Consider the following 22,417-nt stretch of genomic DNA (forward strand, 5'->3'; position numbering starts at 1 on the left):
ATTTAGCAAAGGGGAACAGAATTGTGGGGAGAGCTTAATACATTCAATTAACATAACCTCACAAAACTTATATATTATGTTACCACCATGGACATTATACCCATTAATGTAGCGTATACTACACCTACCATATATGTGTAGGCTAACAGTTTGCTTTACACAGTGTAGGCAGGATATTAAACTGCCCATGTTGGTGTTGGAACTTGGGGTGCTGCTACACGTCCTGGCTTGAGGTGGTTTCCGTCATATACATTGCTAACGGTTTGGGTCAATGGCTCTCAGCAACCCCACTATACAAATTGTTCTAGCACCCCTGCCCGTAGTCCTATTTAACAGGTCCTTATACATCCTCCTCATTCGGATAAGTGACCTCATAGTTCTTTTCTCAGGCAGATTTGGGCTGTATTTTCATGGGTTTTCTTTATTGTATACCTCAGCTCGCATTTTACATATATGTAAAATTTACATATATGTTTACAGTTGTATAGTCTGAGCAGTACTGTATTGCCTATTTCTTTGGTGCTACATTTGTCTCCATTAGAAAAGATTAAATCCAAATCAACCCCTGTCCTATTGGTCACAGTGGCAAACTATGTAAAACAAAGCAGGAAGACAGAAGGCTGAAAGGATATGGCTACACTAGAGAGCTTTCGGCGGCGTAGCTGCACCGATGCAGAGCACTCTCCCGCCAACTTAATTAATCTACCCCCAACAAGTGGCGGCAGCCATGTCTTCAGGAGAAGCTTTTCCGCCGACATAGCGCTGTTCATACCAGCATGTAGGTCGGTGTAACTTGTCGGTTGGGGATGGCTAATTCACACCCCAGGCGACGTAACTCATGTCGACTTAAGCTGTAGTGTAGCCATAGCCAAAACTTGCTGTCTGCCCTTCTCCATGATCAGCTGAAGACCCCAAACTGCAGAGAGATGCTGCAACCTTGGAGGAAGCCTTCCTATTCTTGGCAAGATCACACTGGAAATAGTGTCAGCTCAGAAGGAAAATGAACTGTAACACTAAATCCCTGGAATTTCCCAGGGAAAGGATAATTCTTCTAAACACACAGGGCCTGTCTTGGGTTTCGGCTTTATAGTACAAGAGTGGGAATCCATCAATACAGTACTTTCCCTTCCCTCCTACAGACCCTTAGGCCGTGTCAACACTATGGGGGTTGTAATGGCACAACTATAGTGCTGCATGTATGTCGCTGTAGCACTGCAGTGTAGACGCTTCCTACAATGACAGAAGGGGTTTTGCTGTCTCTGTGTAAGAAATCCACCTTGCTAAGCAGCAGTAGCTGGGTTGATAGAAGAATTCTTCTGCCCACTGAGCTGCGTCTATGCTGGGGGCTTGGTTGGCTTAATTGTGGTGCTGAAGGTGTGAATTTTTCACACCTCTGAGTGATGTAGCTGGGTCAATCTAAATTTAAAGTGTAGACTAGGCCTCCATCATGCTCTAGTGTCTCTCCCCGTAATCCAGTTAATTTCTCTAAAGTAAACTGGGAAGCAGAGCACCAGCACCTTCAGTAGGGCTCTAATAAGGAGAGCAGCAATAAAACATATTCATATTTCACTTTAACAGGATACATTTAAGATCCAGACACAGAGAGCCTCTCTGGATGTTTACCTGGCTGATGGAAGGAATGTTAGGCTTGATATCCAGACATCGGACACTGCTGAAAGAGTACTAGAGGTAATGGGTTTCTAAATGGAATACTGCTGAAACTTGTAAATTTAAGGAAAAGTGTGTGAAGAGTTGAGATGCTTTCCCTCATATTTTAGCAGGACATTGGCAAAAATGCCTATTTGAGGGAATATGTGAAAAAAACGTACACTTGGCATTGTTTACTAATTCTGTAGATAAGTTTCTTAAAGTTTTTATATTAATCAGTTTTTTTTTTCCTCTGCCCCTAACCTCACCCACTCAACATCCCTGCAGGTCTTTTCATCTCCAAAGGCAGTTGTTTTGGCCCTGTGGACAGGAGGCCATCTAAGATGATTAGAGAATTGGTGTTTTGTTTTTGAAAAAGCTTGTTCAGGCCAAATCTGCATAAACATTGTGTTGCCAGCCAGTGTTTTACATTTGGCTTAAATATAGTTTAAGACTGTTGGTGTGCTAACACACCTATTGTTACTATCCTAGCACATAGGAGCTCTAGTTATGGATCTGGACCCCATTGTGCCTGGCGCTGTACAGACACAGAACAAAAGGAACAGAGGTTCCTGCCTCTCTAGTAGGAGTCTACAATCTACATATGTCGCTGACCAATGCCCACTCTTTTTTTTTTCCTGGTGCTCCCTCTTTCTATCCGTCTTGTATCTACCTGTTGTCCATAGTAAGTATGTAGACCTTTTAGGATAAAGAGTTCTCTTTTTGTTCAGTGCCTAGCACAATGGGGCTGAGGTGTCTAGATTTTGCCACCATACCACTAGTAAATAGTTACAAGTTTGGTCTTGCACACGCTAGCAGCCAAACTTTGTTTAAACAGAGAGAGTCTGAACTGGATTGTAACATCTTTTTTTTTTTAAATTCAAGATGACAATAGGCCTGCTATAGATAGGGTGGCTTGGGTTGCTGGCCTGTAATCTTTTTTTCTCTTCTTGGTAACAGAAGCCAAACTACTGCCATCTGCCTGATTTCTATTTTCTCATCCCCTTCACATTGTGAGCTTCATCCTCCAACATTCTCTAGCCAGAGATGGAGAGTGTGTAACAATATGGATGGTACTTCCCCAGTAGCCACTGTCGCTGCTGCAGGGGACACAGAGAGCCAGACTGCGTGAGGTTGGTGAGCAGTTGTACACCAGTACTCCCATTGACCTCAGTGGGATTATTTGTGCACGTAACTGCTCACCATCCTGAGCAAAGAATTCATGCAGTCTGGCTTTCAGGTGCTACTCTGTCTAATGAAGTCTCTCCACCATCTTCGCCACACATATTATCATTGCCTCTAATATCCCTGTTCATCATGGGTCCAAGAATTGAGAGCACGAAATCTCTTCTCCAAGCAAAGTCCCTGATATAGCACAGAGAACTGCCCAAATACTGGCCAGATCATGTTTCTTAAGTAAAGCACTCTGCAGCTGAGCAGCTGCTTTGCCTTGTGTAAAGATTTCTCTCACTTTAGTTTCTTTTCATTAACAGCTAGTTTGGCCCAGTGGTTCAGCCTGGCCACACAACACCATTCTAGCAGTTCTGTATCATGTGAGTGAAATGAATTCCACACTGCCTCCTACAATGATTTCCCCTACCCCTTTGAACAGCATCATGTTCAAGTTTGTTAAGCCTCTTTCTACCTCTGGAGCTTTTCACTGCTGAGTTGCCAAAAAAAAAAGGCGAACAAGAAAATCAGTTAATCCAGAAAGCACATACCCTTCAGATTTATATCAACATGACGGTAGCTTCCTGCTTTGTCACTGGCATCTTCAATCCCATCTCTCCATAAAAATATCTTGCTATCTAAGCACTCGTGCTTATTGTTCTGATGCCCTTGTCTGTCCTGTTTAAGGGCCAGATCCTCTTCAGGCTGGTGCCACTCTTTCTGCGATAGTACTTTGGGTACACTTCACAATAAAGTGCCATGTACACTTACGTCACTATAGGCAAACAGCAATGATTCTGATAATTCATTGACACTGTAAATGCTGCCTGTTCTTTGGTTCCCTTTAGCGTGGGACAGGCTTAGGGGCATGTGTGAGCTTTCCTCATTATATATTTGTCTCACCACATTCCCCCAGTAGCTTCCCAATTACTAGTATACAGTCCACAGCGGTTTGGAGTAATGTATACTGGGGTATGCCTTGATCCAAGAATTAGAAAATTAAGCTCAATACTGACTGAGTGTTTCACATTGGGTATCTCTGAGAAGTGTGTTGAATAGAAGCAGGTGCTTCATTTGGATCACTGTGAGATGCTGTACTAAGTGATGAGTTTCTGACACTCTGTAGTGCCACCTTGCAATTTCAGGTAGCAAGTTAATGGGATTTTGGTTCAAGAACATGTGAGGTGAAAGTTAGTCCTGGTCAGGGTCTTTTTTGCCTGGCCCTCTGAACATTTATTCTAGTGCTCTAAATGAGGATTGGGGGAAGTGATTTTATGCTCCAGCTGTCTCTCAACTGGAAGTGTTTGCGGAATTGGTACCTTCTAAAGGCACTCTGAAAACTTGTACTTCCACCTTGTGTTCAGACCAAACAAGTCCTGCTTCTCCCACTGTAATTCTTACGCCAACTCACACACCCAGCAACTGGACTATGGAGAAATTGTTTTCCTGGTGAAAGCTTTTCCATGTCCTTGCCTCTCCACAGTTGCATCTCAATGACTTCCTGATCAAATGGGCTGCTCATAAGTAAAAGGGACACCTTTTTTTACTCTTTTCCCTGTGAGTCCAGGAGGTTCTGTGGTACCCATCGAGTGCGGGAATGGTGGGGGTAGGCTTTGGCAGCTTTAAGTTAAGCTCTGATTTCCAATGCCTGAAGCAGAAAATAGGCAGAGTGGAGTGTTTTCAGCTCCTCTTCCATCCTACACTTTCCATTCCTCTCCCTGCCCCACCCCTTCCTCGTCACATGTCCTGCACTTGAGGTTGGGGGGCAGGGCTGGCACAGGGCTGTTCCTACATTCTTTGCCAGTGGAGCTGGGGGCTGTTCCCCCTTTAAGGCCCCTTTATGCCACCCAAATGATGTAAAGGGGCCATAGCAAAACGGAATCTGCTTCTAAGAGTCAAGCTGGGTAGGTCTTTCTTTCTCATGTGTTGCCATTAGCAAGACTGTGGAGGGTTGAAATTTAGATCTTAACAGCTGCTTCTGCCTAGAGGGATAAAGGAACAGTTTAAAAAAAACAATTTTGAAGCTGCATTAATGGCCAGTGACCAGACCTTGTATAAATTCATGTTCGGATGTATAGGTGACCTTCTTTTTCATTCTTTGTTTTTAAGGTGGTCTCATACAAGATGGGGCTGTCAAGAGAATTAATAGGATATTTTAGCTTATTTTTTATTCAAGATCACAGCAATGGAGTTCTCTCTGGTAAGCCATATGCAGTATGTGTCACATAACGCACCCTTGGGTGGGTCATTGCCAGTGGGGATCGGACCTCTGGATCTAAAAGCATGAATCTATGATGCTTGAGCTAAAAGACCCATTTCTGTTAGCTCAAAGACTGGAAGTTCATCAATCTCTATATGTAGCCCAGCAATCATGAGGGGCACAGAGGATCACAGGTGGGTTGGGATTATCTATAGCATAGTGGACTTTGCCTATAAGCACAGTTTGCATTGCATTTAATTTATAAGGCATATAGTAACTTGGTAACTATTGTGTGGGTTGTTTTGGTAAATATTGAGCGAGGTTGGCTTTATTTCAGGCTTCTCTGCATATGGTTATACTTTGAAATAAAAACTGTTTATATAATCTCAAACTCAGATCTGAACAGTTGGAAGATTTCCCCATCTATCCCCTTTGTAAAATGAAGTCCCTAATTTGCTTTTGTTTATGCCCTCATATTCCACTCTTTCACTTTTTAATTGATAAACATAGAAAGGTCATAACAGTGATGGAACTAGATGTGCCCTAAATCTAGGGTGTGATTCTCTGTGCTCACAAAATGTAGAAGTCTCTTGGAGTACTGTGTTTTTTTGTCCAATATGGGTTGGTGATACATATATGCCTTCTACCCCTCCCTCCATTTGGGCAGCTGTAATCTAGTGGACCGAACCCAGGACTGGGACTCAAATCTGGGTTGAAATCTTGGCCCCATTGAAGTAAGTGGTGAAACTCTTGTTGACTTCAGTGGGGTCAGGATTTCACCCTTGAATTTGATACCTGACTCTGTTAGTGATTCTGTGTGGCCTTGGACAAGTCACTTAACCTCTCTCTGCCTCAGTTTTCCAGACTGCAAAATAGTGATGATGATACTCTCCTGGAAGTATTTTCAGGTCCATAGACAAAAAAAGTGCTGTAGAAGTACCTTTTACAGTGATCTAGATTTTATTTTTTTAAAAATATATGTAAAATTAAGGCTGAAAGATTTCTGGGTGTTAGGGTCATGACAGGTATTCAATCCCTTGATGGATTTGTAGTGCAACTATCGCTGCTAAGATTCACTACATATGGTTATTTTATTTATCATTTCTCTGTCTTAACTAGGTCTTGCTTTTATGGATGTGGAAGGATGAATGTGATGCTGAATGTGGAATCCCCAGCTTTTACTACATGAGTAGTAGCTGAAAGTCTGTGCTATTGCATGTGTGGCAGTTGGGCCAAGTAACCGATCTTCCCTCATACAACCAATGAAACTGTTGCATGCAAATTAGCTGTAGAGTTAGGGTGGTGATTTGTCTAATTACCTCTGATATTACAATGATCTAGGACTCTTGACACAATATGAGGTCCCTGGAATAGATGATGTTTTATAAAGTCATATTCAAAATTACTAAATATAAAAATATTTGTTGTGTATATATTTGTTATGGTGATAGAAACCCCTCATCACCAGCCCAGAGGCTGCACCCTCAGCCGGAGCCCTCACTCCCCCCGTGCCCCAACCTCCTGCCCCAGCCCTGATCACCCTTCCACCCTCTGAATCCCTCAGTCCCAGTCTAGAACACACTCCTGCACCCCAAACCCCTCATCCCCCAGCTTGGAGCCCTAACCCCCCCACACACACCCTACCGTCCATGCCCCAGCCCAGAGCTCCCTCCCACACCCTGAACTCCTCGTTTCTGGCCCCACCGTGGAGCCTGCACCCTCAGCCAGAGCCCTCACCTGCTCCCGTACCCCAACCCCAATTTTGGGAGCATTCATGGCCCGGTGTACAATTTCCATAGCCAGATGTGGCCCTTGGGCCAAAAAGTTTTCCCAACCCTAGCCTGGAGTGTTCAGAATATGTGCTGATGCACGAGGAGGCTGTTTGTAGCTGGGCTCTGAGGAGATCTGTCTGCAAGAAACTCCTAAAGCAAAAGGTTTTGTATTCCTAGAATAAACAATGTTTATACCGAAAAGCAGAGCCTTTCGATTAAGGGTGTAACAATGGCATGGAGACACGCCTTACTGTTTCACTAGTGTAATTCATAAAGTCCAAGTGGCTGAGAACTTAAAAATTGGACAGTAACAGACCACACATACCAACCTGTTGACATTCTGAACAAAAATTGCTCTCAGCCAGGCTTGTAGTTGTTTCCATTGCTTCACACTGACTCAGCAGAAGTTCTAGGCTTCAATGTGAGACACAGCCAGAGGCAATCCTGGAATCTTACACTTAACTATAAAACACATCTAGGTAAGATGTGTTTTATAGTTATTTATTTATATCCTATTTGCCATATTCAGAAATGAACTTCTCTAAATTGTGTTGTAGTATAAAAATACATAGCATATTGGAATACATTTTCCACATATTGCAATTTTATTTACTTTAAAACTTTATAAAAATGGACATATTGAGTTATCCAAGTATGTGTACAAACTGCTTACATATGTGCACACACACACGCGCGCACACACACACGTACGTCAATCAGTGGTGGACGATAAAACCTGCCAAGCTGCAGCATAACCCCCAGAGTCAAACCACCTTAAGGAAACACCTAAATACTCTCATGCTTAAAGTTACACATGTTTAATTATGTTGCTGAGTTGGGGACTAAGCACAGGAGTAAGCACTTGCAGGATCAGGCCCTTAATTTTATGTTTGGAAAACTTATTGAAAGCAGTCACCTCTAAGGTGACTTGTATTCCTTATTGCACCTTAGTCATAGTGTGTTTGTCTTCTGTTTCATTCAAGCAATGAATAACTTAAAGAGCCACAACCCTATTAGTGTATATCCGAATCACAAAACATTTCTTTTGCCTCCCATATTTGCAGCTGCCCCGTAAGTGCTCAGCATTATTTGAGATTACTAACTTAAATCTCCTTTCCTGGATTTCTCAGTTTAGTGCTCCTTACTTGCGCTCCTTGCATTAATATAAAGTAGAATAAGGAGACACTAATATATTGCTCCTTAAAGATTAGGTAAAGGGGTTGGGGTGGGGAGTGTCTAAACAACATGACTGTCACTTACCATTTTTTATAATTTGTTTTTGTGATGTCCTCTTTCTTTTATATAACATGTGTTGAATTGGAGCACTTACTGAAATACTAAAATAGCCGTTCTGCTGCTTCAGTGGGGTTTCAACCAACCAGGCTTATTTGTCTCTTCTTTTTTTTTTTTCCCACCCACCCTGCCCCCAGTGGTGAAAAAAGTGGCAGAATTTGAACTTCCCTACGTGAGTCTTCAGAGTATGAAAGAGTCAGACTGTACGATTGGGATCAGAAAATGGTGAGCTGGAAGCTGAAGAGAAATTTGGAAGATTAAATTAAATTTATAAATGTACTAGAGAAGAGAATCCTCACAACTTAAATTCTGTGTGTTTGGCCTGAAAGCCTAACATATAAAGCTGATTTTTTTTTTTTAAGGAATATAATGGTTCCTAACTGCTGGTCTCTGGACCGCTCAGTATAATTTTGGAACTGAGCAGTGTATATGGTCATAGAATCATAGAATATCAGGGTTGGAAGGGACCCCAGAAGGTCATCTAGTCCAACCCCCTGCTCAAAGCAGGACCAATTCCCAGTTAAATCATCCCAGCCAGGGCTTTGTCAAGCCTGACCTTTAAAAACCTCTAAGGAAGGAGATTCTACCACCTCCCTAGGTAACACATTCCAGTGTTTCACCACCCTCCTAGTGAAAAAGTTTTTCCTAATATCCAATCTAAACCTCCCCTACTGCAACTTGAGACCATTACTCCTCGTTCTGTCATCTGCTACCATTGAGAACAGTCTAGAGCCATCCTCTTTGAAACCCCCTTTCAGGTAGTTGAAAGCAGCTATCAAATCCCCCCTCATTCTTCTCTTCTGCAGACTAAACAATCCCAGCTCCCTCAGCCTCTCCTCATAAGTCATGTGTTCTAGACCCCTAATCATTTTTATTGCCCTTCGCTGGACTCTCTCCAATTTATCCACATCCTTCTTGTAGTGGGGGCCCAAAACTGGACACAGTACTCCAGATGAGGCCTCACCAATGTCGAATAGAGGGGGACGATCACGTCCCTCGATCTGCTCGCTATGCCCCTACTTATACATCCCAAAATGCCATTGGCCTTCTTGGCAACAAGGGCACACTGCTGACTCATATCCAGCTTCTCGTCCACTGTCACCCCTAGGTCCTTTTCCGCAGAACTGCTGCCTAGCCATTCGGCCCCTAGTCTGTAGCGGTGCATTGGATTCTTCCGTCCTAAGTGCAGGACCCTGCACTTATCCTTATTGAACCTCATCAGATTTCTTTTGGCCCAATCCTCCAATTTGTCTAGGTCCTTCTGTATCCTATCCCTCCCCTCCAGTGTATCTACCACTCCTCCCAGTTTAGTATCATCCGCAAATTTGCTGAGAGTGCAATCTACACCATCCTCCAGATCATTTATGAAGATATTGAACAAAACCGGCCCCAGGACCGACCCCTGGGGCACTCCACTTGACACCGGCTGCCAACTAGACATGGAGCCATTGGTCACTACCCATTGAGCCCGACAATCTAGCCAGCTTTCTACCCACCTTATAGTGCATTCATCCAGCCCATACTTCCTTAACTTGCTGACAAGAATACTGTGGGAGACCGTGTCAAAAGCTTTGCTAAAGTCAAGAAACAATACATCCACTGGTTTCCCTTCATCCACAGAACCAGTAATCTCATCATAAAAGGCGATTAGATTAGTCAGGCATGACCTTCCCTTGGTGAATCCATGCTGGCTGTTCCTGATCACTTTCCTCTCATGCAAGTGCTTCAGGATTGATTCTTTGAGGACCTGCTCCATTATTTTTCCAGGGACTGAGGTGAGGCTGACTGGCCTGTAGTTCCCAGGATCCTCCTTCTTCCCTTTTTTAAAGATTGGCACTACATTAGCCTTTTTCCAGTCATCCGGGACTTCCCCCGTTCGCCACGAGTTTTCAAAGATAATGGCCAATGGCTCTGCAATCACAGCCGCCAATTCCTTCAGCACTCTCGGATGCAACTAGTCCGGCCCCATGGACTTGTGCACGTCCAGCTTTTCTAAATAGTCCCTAACCACCTCTATCTCCACAGAGGGCTGGCCATCTCTTCCCCATTTTGTGTGCCCAGCGCAGCAGTCTGGGAGCTGACCTTGTTAGTGAAGACAGAGGCAAAAAAAGCATTGAGTACATAAGCTTTTTCCACATCCTCTGTCACTAGGTTGCCTCCCTCATTCAGTAAGGGGCCCACACTTTCCTTGGCTTTCTTCTTGTTGCCAGCATACCTGAAGAAACCCTTCTTGTTACTCTTGACATCTCTTGCTAGCTGCAGCTCCAGGTGCGATTTGGCCCTCCTGATATCATTCCTACATGCCCGAGCAATATTTTTATACTCTTCCCTGGTCATATGTCCAACCTTCCACTTCTTGTAAGCTTCTTTTTTCTGTTTAAGATCCGCTAGGATTTCACCATTAAGCCAAGCTGGTCGCCTGCCATATTTACTATTCTTTCGACTCATCGGGATGGTTTGTCCCTGTAACCTCAACAGGGATTCCTTGAAATACAGCCAGCTCTCCTGGACTCCTTTCCCCTTCATGTTAGTCCCCCAGGGGATCCTGGCCATCCGTTCCCTGAGGGAGTCGAAGTCTGCTTTCCTGAAGTCCAGGGTCCGTATCCTGCTGCTTACCTTTCTTCCCTGCGTCAGGATCCTGAACTCAACCAACTCATGGTCACTGCCTCCCAGATTCCCATCCACTTTTGCTTCCCCCACTAATTCTACCCAGTTTGTGAGCAGCAGGTCAAGAAAAGCGCCCCCCCTAGTTAGCTCCTCTAGCACTTGTGCCAGGAAATTGTCCCCTACGCTTTCCAAAAACTTCCTGGATTGTCTATGCACTGCTGTATTGCTCTCCCAGCAGATATTAGGAAAATTAAAGTCACCGATGAGACTTTAACAGTTGTTGATGGAATGTTCACTACTGCGATCAGCCAATTACTCTTGAACACTTTCAAAATCTATAGATTCAGGTGTGTTCTGTGGTTTGTTGGGTGTTAGTTTTTTTTTCCAAAGCCACCAGTAAAGGAAACCTTTTATACTTATTTTCTTTGCTTTAGTTAATGTTTGTTTTTGTTTTGTTTTGTTTTTATATGAGGCATTGTATCTTCTAAAAGAAAAATGGGAGGGGCGGGGGTTCTGAGCTGCAAGTTGCAGTGTGTGCAGGAGATAGAGGGGTTGTTTTTGGAGATTTTCTTTAAAGATCTCATTGATAAATATTAGATCACAAAAGACCTGAATTATAGCAGTGCCATTATGCTTAAGTGTCTGTCACTAAGCTATATAAAAATACTTTCAGACACTTGTAACTTGTCAATTTTAAATTTAACTGGACTGAAGCTTGGCATACCTAAGCCCTTCTGTTAAGTTCTCCAGTTTATAAGGGCTTACCTACGTGGGGAAATTTAGTAGCAGAACTATACCAGCAGGGCCGTCCTTACCCATATGCAAACTATGCAGCTGCGTAGGGCACCAGGATATTTGGGGCACCAAATTTTCTGGTGCCCTGTGTAGCTGTGTGCCGCCCCAGCCCCTGTTCTACCTCTTCCCATCCCGCCCCAGCCCCGCCTCTTTCCACCCATGCTCTGCCTCAGCCCCACCCCCACTCCCTTGAGGAATGCAGCAGGGCTGGACCTGCACTCACCGGCAGCAGGAAGTGCAGCAACCTGGCTCCAGCCGCACCGGCAGCGAGTGCTGGTGGGTGGTTTCCCCCCAAGCCAGCCCTGCCCCCCCCCGTGGAGGCCTGGACCCCCCCCCCCGCAGAGCCCTGGGGCCAGCCCCCCCGCTCCCCTCCCCTCTCCCGCAGAGGCTGCCTCCCCGCCATGTGCGGGGGGAGGCTGCGTAGGGCCCCAGAATTGCTAGGGACGGCCCTGTATACCAGTACAGTTATACTGCTATAACTTCCTGTGTGGACACTTTTATTCCAGTCTGAGTGCCTTTTTGTGGTTTAGCGTATGTGTATTTGGAAGTAGCGTAAACTAAATCACAAAAAGGCACTCAGACTGGAATAAGTGTGTCCACACAGGAAGTTATAGCAGTATAACTGTACTGGTTTAGTTCTGCCACTAAACTTCCCCATGTAGGTAAGCCCTAGGTTTTAGACACATGCAAGAGAAATATTTAATGGAGTTTTTTAACACTTGGATTCTAAATCATTGTTTTCCATATTACTGTGATAATAGCAGATGAGCAATTTAATTTATTTCATACCGCAGTCTATTTGCTACAATGCTGTAAAGAGTAATTTTTTTACATACTTGACAGATGTGTAATTTCAAAGGTGTGACGTATTGCTGTCTTTTATTACTTCGTGAGTAATAGGATCTTTCTGTGTCTATTACTGTTCGGTTGTACTCCCAAGTGCATATTTATTGCTGAGTGGAAATGCTAATTGTTGTGCTTAGAAATGTAACTTTTAATATTTTTGCATTTGTCAGGTATATGGATCCCTCTCTTGATAACATGTTAATGGACTGTAGAGCTTCAGTGAACTTACTCTATATGCAGGTAACAAAAGAAGAAAACTCCTGATACTTCTAAAAGCTAATTGCCAAAATGTGTCTCCCATTCTAATAATGTACGCACTATGTTTTTAAATAGTGCAAGTTATCTGAATATTAAGTATGGACAGGTACTTCTATCTTGTATTTTTCTTTTTTTTATGATTTAAAAACAAAAGAAATAACTATGGATGAACTTGTTCTATGAGAATTTTTCATGTACAAATAACACTGTCTAGTTTGCAAATTCTGTTTAGTGTAAGTAATTATTCCATGCATAAAGGGGATGTATTTAGATCCTGGTCCGTTTGCTTCTCAATGACAATATACGTCAGTGCTATTGTGTGCTAGTGGTTTAAGGCTGAGATTACACTTCCATACTGAATACTACCTCTACGTACCGTTTTCTCCAAAAAAATATTATCGGTTAAGGATTAAATGTCTCCTGGTAGTTATTTTGGAAGATTTCATAAAACTCCACTAGGCTTCTTCTGTTTTATCTGAAGGTAGAAAAAAATAAATATCCATAATAACTTTTACACTCCTCCTTTCTCTATTGAGAACTCAACTCAAAAGGCTTCAAACCTGGCACGTGCATCGTCTTAATCAATCTCTGTTAGCAAATTTCATGGTTGTAATTCACCCTCTGTGCAGCTTCACCCGTGATAGTATTGGTGGAGACTGTAGTGTAGACAGGGCTCCAGTGTCCTTACCACTATATTGTGCTGGGAGGTCCTTCAGTGTCATGATTAATTACCATTTTTGCTTGCTCATTTTATTTTTAAAATTGGTAGTTGTGACCTATCATTCCATGAGTTGTTACATTTCCTCTGTGTACTGGAACCATATTCTGAACAAGTAAACCAGCAGGTTGACAGAGTAACAATAGATACCGCTTTTCATAGCCAGAGGTCAGGGGCTTGCAGGTATGTTGGGCAACGCTGAATTGGAAACCATTTTGGTGCAGGGACTGAGGGTTGAATAAATTAAAAGTTGTGTGAAGCTGTCCAAAATTCTGAGCGCGTGTTTTAAAAGATGTTGGGATATCTTCCCCACACGCACAGTAAAGAGCAGATGGAAATACTCTCTCTCCCCCACCCCTTTTTTTTTTTTTAGTTAAAATTTACTAACTTTTCTAAATAAGGCACTACAGGAAATTGAGAAGAATTGGGTCAAACCCACAGATGGACAGTTGCAGAAACTGGAATTGCTACAAAAAGCAGCAAACAAAATGAAGGTAAAGTGCTCTTTTAAAATGATATAAATCTATTGAAAGAATATATTTCAGGATGAAGACCCTTGAGGCTGCAGCCCCCACATATATTTAATTTGGTTTTTCTCTAAAAAGTGACTCTGTAAAAATGGCATCATAATGTTCTGTATTTATCCCTTCTCTCTCTCTCCCTGTGTGACTTTCAGACCCATTTTACAGATAAACTGAGCTACAGAGACACCAGATGACTAGAGCTGGGTGAATAATGGATTTTTTTGGTTCACTGCAATTCCAAAAAATTGAAGAAAATTTTTTGGGTTAAACATTTAATTCACTCCAAAACAAAATGTTTAATTTATGAGCATTATTAAACACTATTAATGTTTAATAAAAGTGAAGGAAATTTCTAAACAAAGTTTTTCTGAAGCAAAAAAAATGAGTTTAATTTAAAAAATGTCAGAATAAAACATTTCCATTGTTTCAGATGGGGAGGGGGTTTGACTGAAACAATTTGGTGAATTTTACACCAATTCACAAGATGGCTTGATGTTGCCGAATCTGCATTTTTAGCGAAAAAAAAAAAAATTCAGATGGAAAATCTTTTCCAGGTCTATAGGTGACTTAAAGGCCACAGTGACTTGGTAGAGCTGGGATTAGAAATCGGGTCTTGGTTCTTTGTGCCGTGCTTAGTTACTAGATCACAACTGCCTCTGTACAGAAGATCATGTAGAACACTATTTTTCATCACTTTCTGATTCTGTGTTTCTGGTGCAGTTTCTAGAGCTGGTTCAGGAAGTGCAGCACTATGGATACATACAGCTTGATCCCTGCACCTGTGACTATCCAGAAGTAGGCTGTTCTGCTGCTGTTCATGTAGGAAATAATGAGATCAGCTGCTGCATAAAGTTACCTAGTAACCAGACCAAAGAAGTCAGCTTCAAGATCAACAGGGTGAGGTGCTGGCAGGTCACTTTTCTAGTAAGTACCTTGTTGACATTGCACCTCTCCAAATATTTCAACACATTTAATTCAAAATGACTTTTTTCCTATGTGAGATTAAGGCTGTCAGGGAGCTGGTCAGAGCTCCCTAATACTCAGATACCTTGCCCCGGCGTACGTACCTTCAGCTGTCTTCCTTTAAGCTAGAAGGTGGAGTGGAACAGCGGGACTGGCACGAGGTAGCAGAGCCACCTGAGTCAACTTTATGTTCCCGGAGATTTCACCCTTCGCAGGGAGACTCTTCCAGTACAGATCTCCATCTGCTTCAAATTCACTTTTGCCCTGTAAGCCACACAAACTGAACCTGGCTGACTGGAGAGTCCAGCCCTGATTCTGAGTTAATACCTCTTTGTGGTAGTTTCTTCTCTTCCTCTTCAGGGCGCTATTACACAGCCAAAAGACCAAGGACATGAGCAGACCCTAGAGCTCAGGTTTGAGTACAATGATTCGGACTCATGGAGATGGATCGTCTTTTACACAAAACAGGTTAGCATCAGGGCAGTAAAGAAAAAGGCCTTTGGTGAAATGTAGGCTGCTAGCCAATGGAGCTGGAATTTACTCTTCAGTGCTTGTGTGGCTCCTATAACTGGACAACTGCTGTGTCTCTGCCCGTTCAGTCTAACGACAGACTTACATGGGAGCTCAAATACTTCTCCCCAGAGAGAGGGTTGAGGTTGGCAAGAGAAATTGCCCTGCACTGGGCTGCAAGCCTGGCATGGTATGCAGAGGTGTTAGTCTTCTTTTTTTATTTACTAGCCCAGTGGATAGTCACAAATTTTATTGTGGTGGAAATGCTTAATGACTAGACCCTATCTTCCACGTGGTAGATGATGCACATGAATATTCCACTCAAGACTATGTTAAATACAAAATAGGTATATGGTAGATATAAATCTACACAAGCATATTGTAAATCATAACAATTTTTAAAAATCCCTTTTTTCACAGTATTTCAATAGTGTCCCACCCTACCCATCAGGTCTCTGGTTCAAAGAAAAAGGTGTTCAGAAAGAGAAGTAGCCAATATACAGTTATGCACTACAGCTGCAAAACTCAGAGCTGGATATGAAAGAACCCAGATTTTGCGGGGGGGTGTTGAATCTGGGGGTCTTGGTACGGCCCATCCCTAGTACTTGGCTTTTAAAAAAAAAGGGGGGGGGGGGACAAAGGGAATGTGGTGTGTTCTTCTTTCTCCTCCTCTCTCCTCCCTTTCCTTCCCCCGCACCCAAAACCTACCAAAATTAATAGCAGTTAAGAACTTACAAGTGAAATCAGAATGTTTAATTTTTCACGCATTATTTCTGCATTCCAATATGACTCTGTATTGTCCACCCACTTATGTAGCAGCTCATTATTTTGCTGCTACTCAGAGTTTTAAAAGAACATGAATCATCCCCATATTCACAAGCCAAGAGGCTTACCACTTTGGTCACTATTATGGGAAGAGAGCAGCCAAACTGAAATTCCCTCATTGTTAATTTTCCTCCTGAATTTGTTAACTAGAGCTGTCCCTAGGCTCCTGTAAGTAGGAAAACTGCTTCCCTTTCTTCAAAAGTGAGAAGAAGAAAATATAGCCTGAAAAGGTGCTGGGAGGACCCCAGGGCTTGATCTAAAGCCCACTGAAGTCAATGGAAAGACTCCCATAGACTTTGATGGGCTTAGCATCTGGCCCCAATAGAACTGGTGGTGCTGCCATGCCCACTGCTTTAAGTTCACACTACCACTGTAACCATGCAGTGCGCAATGGCGGTGAGACTGGCTTCACGCAATTGCAACACACTGTCAACATTTGCATTGTTGCAACAGCTTTTGCATGTAGACACAAGGGAATCTGAAGGTGCTGAGCACTTGCCGCTCCCATTTATTTCCGTTGAAGTTTTGAGTTCTCAGCACTTCTGAAACTTGAGTCTAAGGTATATTAGAAGTATGGTCGATACTTAATTTGGTATTGTCATTACCAGTGCAATTTGCCTAAACCAGCCTTTAATGTAGTTCAGCTGCCTTAGCGGCACAAAATGGGAGTAATTATAAGAGAATAACTTGCGGTACAGAACCCACAATAAAGACACCGACATTTTCTAAGTGGTGGTGTCCGGGTTTAGTCACAGTGAGATTGGATTACAACTAATTCGATGATCATAAATGTTTTAAACACATGGTAAAATTAACCAGATTAGGTAAGAAATAGTTCAGTAGTTACCAGGAAAAGTGGAAGGGGAAATAAGGTTGAGTAAATCTTTAACAAAAGAAACTAGAATATATTCTGTTTATCTATGTAGGCATTTCTACTGAGTAGCTGCCTAAAAAAGATAATATCAGAACAGCTGATGAAGACAACCAAAGGAGACAAAGAAATGGTGAGCAAAGCTATCTATCTGCATCTCTTGGTGCCCAAATATATGGCAGCTGACCAGTGACTCTCATTTGTCTATGCTTGGGAATTTTTATGGGAATGAAATTCCCATTGCTGCTACCATCAATTCAGCTGCATCAGTGGCATCCACAGTGTAGAAAAGGCTCTTGCAGTTTCCAGTATTTTTACTGTAGATGGAATTGACAAGGTGGTGGAAATGTCACAAAAAATATTGTAAAAAGAAAAGGACTTGTGGCACCTTCATCCGATGAAGTGAGCTATAGCTCACGAAAGCTGATGCTCAAATAAATTGGTTAGTCTCTAAGGTGCCACAAGTACTCCTTTTCTTTTTGCGAATACAGACTAACACAGTTGCTACTCTGAAACCTGTCAAAACATATTGTGTGATCTGGATTTCAAAGATGACCTTTTATTGTAATGGTGTTTAATATTAGTCTTTCTCCATCCCCCTCTAGCTTTTAACTTTTATCACATATGACAAAGCACACTTATCTTTTAACTCTTGTATATCTCCCTTCACTTGCTAGATTCAGGTCCTGTCTGAATTTTTGTTTTCTGCTAAGACATTTTGTTCACCATGTTTGCAGTGATCAGTCTGGATTTTTGAAAAATTCACACTGAGACAGAGAGGGCCTTTTTTTAAAAAGAGAGAAATTTATTAAACTTAAAAAGTGGAAAGACTAATAGTCAGTTCCCTGTTACCATTGAATGTCTCTTTAAATTTAAAAAGGAACTTCTTTTATAGGTGTTAGATTTATTAATAATATTTGTAATTATTAATATGGGATAGCACCAAAAACCAAAGGCCAAACGGTAATTGATGCAGTTGCTATAAAGATGCCTTTATATGCCTATATATGCCTAACTAATAAGCAATTTACTACATCCAAACAGTAACAAAACATTTATAAGCATATGATTAAGATATTTTCAAATGGGCTAAACCCAGGAGTGATTAGACCCATATTGGTTGGCTCCAATGTGGTCAGGCAGGTATTAGCAATGAATCCTTTAAGAGTTTACTTTTTATATCCTTTAACAAACAAGTGATGTCCTTGCCATTACTGACTTCTCCTAAAAACAAATTTGAGACAGTTCACCCTTATTTCCAGTCTTAATCCAGATAAGACTTACAGCCTTCTTTCTTCCCAAGGCCTTTCCTTTCTTATCTTGTCTCCGCATTCCTTGCTTACTGGCAACGATGGGAAGGTTGGGGCTTATTTCTTTTAAGACAGTTTTTCTTTGTCTTGTTACTGGAGCTCTTTATTTTCTTAGTTACTTTTGGAACCATACATCCTTCCCACACTACAGCTAATACTACTTATTCTCATGGACTTCTTTTACTTGCTGATTCTGGCCTTCTTTACAGCACATATACATATCCTTGACCAAATTAATCTTTAATTTTATACTTATCCCACAAGACGTGTTTCTGTGGCGGTCTTAGCTATAGTGACTGAGTGATAAATGTCAATACCTTTGCTGACTTCCTGAAATTTAACGGTATTGTAGAACAGCTGTTATGTTCAATTCTTTTTCTTTAAGAAGTGACAGGAAGAGAATGCATGTGTGCTGCTGGGTTAGTACTTGGATTATGATATCACCATGCTCATTAAAATGGACAGGAAGGCAACAAATGACTTCTATGTTCCGTTTTAAGCAATTAATAATTAAACATTGGGTAATTGGAGATGGAGACCAATTTTGAAACTGATTTAATCTTTAAGCCCTAAATTATTTGTAGTAGAGATATGCTAACATTTTAAATGTTGCAGTGATGGCTAATTTTCAGCTGCTGCTGGTACTACTATTTAGTAGCTATGGTGACTTTGAACCAGATTAAGAAAGTGTCAATAAATGAACTAATGCCTGCTCCTGCTCCCATTGGATTCAATGGAAACTGGGCCAGGCCCAATGTGGTGTCTGTATACTTGCTTTTTTTGAGTTTACTGTGTTTTAAATTTAATTACTCTGTGTAGCAGATTGAGATGCCTGAGTCCCTGAAGAGTAAAAAATCCAGCGTCCAACAAAGTCAGGTCAGTGAGTGAGTGACATACCGGAGTAGAATCCAGACTGAGGCCAGGTCTACACTACAGACTTATATCAGTATAACTACGTTGCTCAGGGGTGTGAAAAATCCACCCTTCTCCTGTTGACATAGCTCCCGCCTCTCGGAGAGGTGGATTAACTACGCCAACAGGAGAAGTCCTCGCTTTGGCATAGGAGCATCTTCACTAAAGTGCTACAGCAGCACAGCACAGAGAAGACAAGCCCTGAGTAGTTGTCATCTCTGCCTTGGGGTGCCCGTTGTAGTGCTTTGCTGCTGTAGCCTCCAACCTGGACTGCTCACAAATAGCCTCCAGCATGTAAGTCACTCCCAGCTCTGGCTGTGTGTTCTGCAGCCAGCCAGCCACACCTTGGCTCTTAGTAGCTATAGTTATGCTGCAGGGTGACCCGAACAATTCCCCAGTGCAAGATCTTCCCTCCAAAACGTAGGTCTTGTACTGCCCAGCCCCCTCCTGGATAGCACAAATATATTAAGTGTCTCATTCCTTTAAGGAAATAATATGCCAGTTTATCATTTTAAATAATTATCCAAACACTTCAACTTAAACAACTGTATTAGATAAAATAAAACAAGCTTATTCACTACAAAGAGATTTTAAGTGAGTATAAGTAATAAGGTATAAAAGTCAGAAATGGTTACAAGAAAAATAATGAGAAACTGCTTACTGGTGCCTAACTTAACAAACTATATTAGATTCAAGCAAAGTTTGTCACCATATGCTCCAGCAGATTACTGGCCAAACTCTCAGGTCAGGCCTCTCCCTTCCCACCCTAGTCCAATGGCTGTTTTCCTTTGTCGTCTGATGTGCAACCAGAGATACACAGGGAGAGAGAGAAGGGGTGTCTGCCACTTCTTTTTATAGTCCTGTCCCCCACTTTAAGTGTTTACAGCTGGGAGCAAGGTGACAGGCAGTCTGCACGGAAGGAAACTCCATGCTGTTCTTTGCTAAGATGTAGACTGGTTGTGGGTGTCTCCAACTTCATAACATATTTCAGTAACATACATATAGCAAAACTTCATAATTCCACATACAATGACTGCACATACAGTTTAAGACTTTTTAAAAGATACCTCACAAGACATACTTTGTACAAAACATATCATTATATCACCATGGTAAATATGAGGGTTTCAGGGTATTGCTTTGGGGTACAGAGTGTCACACCCACATGTCTAACTTTAAGCATGTGACTATTCCCACTAACTTCAATAAAATTGCTCACATACTAAAATTAAGCACAGACTTGTAAGTATTTGCTGGATTGGGACATTATTATTCAGGCATAACACCAATAAAAAGCAGCCCCAAATGTCCCAATTTGTCCCATCTTTAGAGCATTGAAACAAACATTGCTCCAATGATTAAAACTCATTTACAGTAGTTTCCTGCTCCAATGAGCAATTGTCTCCTAAATGCCGACCTAGAAGTGCCATACACTGCATCAGTAAAATAGGATAATGTCTGATAAACTTTTTTTTTAGTTGCATTAATGTTCATACTTATCTCTGAATGTCTGTTGGTTTTTGTGGTTACTGTAATTTGTGTGCTCTTACTGTATTTAACTGTGTATTTGTTTCTCTGCAGATAGCTCACTCTGGTTTTATACCAAGAAAAAGGATTTTGGTTAGACCAAATAAAGAGGACGGTGTTTTTGAGAAGATAAGAGAGGAAGATCTGTGATAGATTCTTTAGAACTGCCTATAAAAATATGTTGCAAAGTATCAATTATATTAAAATAGTCTTCAATTTAACAATACCTTACACATTTTTCTAATTCCTTGACAATTATAACATTCTTGATCTTGTAGTTTTAAAGATCCAGTTAACTGCTCCCTCAAGTTAGAACTTGCTACAAATTTGAAGAAAAAGTGAAGACAGGGCAACATAAAAACATCTTACATTTCTTGTGTATTTTTATAACTGAAATTAGAAATTTTTAAAATAGAAAAGTCTACTGAAATGTTAGAGCTGGAGAATTTTATTTTGCATTAAAATACAAGGTTTTATTAGTTAAGAGTTTTGGTTTAAATATTGTGACTGTGGTTGAGTGCAGCTCAGTGTTGCCATCTCTGGATTTATCTGGGAGGGCCACCCATTTCCCTTGGACACATACCTTGCCATGATCATTTATGCTCTTCCTTATCAAGGGCAGCAAGCCTACTACAATGCCTCCATGCTCCTAACTGAGCTTCCCTTGATGCTGATCTGGAGACTGCAGTAGTTGCTGAATGCAGCTGTTAATGTACTTCCTGGCATAAGAGCACGGGAATCAGTTATGCCTATTAACGCACACTGTGGAATCTACATTGGCTGCTGATATGCCTAAGAACATATTTAAAGGTCTTAGGACTTGTCTACACAGGGAATTCATGGGGAAGTTAGTGCAAAATAGTTAGGGTGTGAATTTAAAGCACAATAACTATTTTTCACTAGCTATTCCGGGTTTCTTTCCCTGTGTAGACCAGTCCTTTCGTGTTCATATATATAGTCCTTCAAAATGTAACCTCTAAAATGATGAGTCCATGCCCAGCGATTATGCTAAGGCTGTTCTTGGTCCCTAATTTCAGGCAGGACCAAGCTACAGGTAGAACTTTCTCAGTCGAGGCACCCTGGGTTGTAAGAACTACTGAGAGGGAGGTTCCTTGGCTGCGTCTAGGGCACACTGCAGATCCTGCGAATTTCACCTGGCCAATCCTTGACCAGTTTTTGATCCCAATATTTTGCACAAGCTGGTGAGGTGGATACTATGAGGACTGTCAGGAATCCTTCTGTGCCAGCTTGCAGGAGTCTGATTGAATGCAAAATTGGGCTGGATGATTCTTCTGACCGTGTGTTTGTGTTTGTCCGTGCTTTGTAGTATGGTGTGCAGATCCTTATGATTGAACTGTTTGGTAACTCCAGTTGAAGTAATAAACTGTTGAATATTGGGCAACAGACCTCTATCTGACCTATCCAGAAAAGGGCTGGACAGTGCAGAAAATACATTTTGGGGGAAATCACTGTGTTGGGGTGATCCTGGAAGTAGTAACCAAGGCTGGTGGAAGCCAGAGTGCGACTGGAGTGTTGCTGTCAGGCTGCTGGGATCGGAACTGCTGGACAAGTGCTGCATCTATACACAGACACTTAGGGTGTGACCTGCATGCTGTTTGTGAGCGACCCAGGTTGGGAGCTACAACAGCAAAGCATTGTGAGGCATCCA

The 22,417-nt window shown here is 42.0% G+C and overlaps 1 protein-coding gene across 3 annotated transcripts in view; it reads left to right on the forward strand.

The window, feature by feature from the left end:
- The window catches only part of SNX31 (sorting nexin 31), a 68,597-nt gene extending 46,502 nt beyond the window's left edge, over positions 1-22,095 (forward strand). The window contains exons 5-14 of one of the 3 annotated variants that reach the window (XM_073330433.2): positions 1,579-1,689; positions 4,927-5,017; positions 8,220-8,307; positions 12,501-12,570; positions 13,708-13,800; positions 14,551-14,754; positions 15,154-15,261; positions 17,055-17,132; positions 19,129-19,185; positions 20,803-22,094. In XM_073330433.2, coding sequence (XP_073186534.1) covers positions 1,579-1,689; positions 4,927-5,017; positions 8,220-8,307; positions 12,501-12,570; positions 13,708-13,800; positions 14,551-14,754; positions 15,154-15,261; positions 17,055-17,132; positions 19,129-19,185; positions 20,803-20,898 — 996 coding nt within the window. In that variant the 3' untranslated portion in view covers positions 20,899-22,094. Of the gene's footprint in view, positions 1-1,578; positions 1,690-4,926; positions 5,018-8,219; positions 8,308-12,500; positions 12,571-13,707; positions 13,801-14,550; positions 14,755-15,153; positions 15,262-17,054; positions 17,133-19,128; positions 19,186-20,802 lie in introns of all 3 variants that reach the window. The other 2 variants (XM_073330432.2, XM_073330431.1) reach the window with 2 other exon arrangements.
- The last annotated feature ends 322 nt before the right edge of the window (positions 22,096-22,417 follow it).

The sequence above is a fragment of the Lepidochelys kempii genome, chromosome 2 (assembly GCF_965140285.1).
Source record: "Lepidochelys kempii isolate rLepKem1 chromosome 2, rLepKem1.hap1, whole genome shotgun sequence".
NCBI classification, from domain to species: Eukaryota; Metazoa; Chordata; order Testudines; family Cheloniidae; genus Lepidochelys; species Lepidochelys kempii.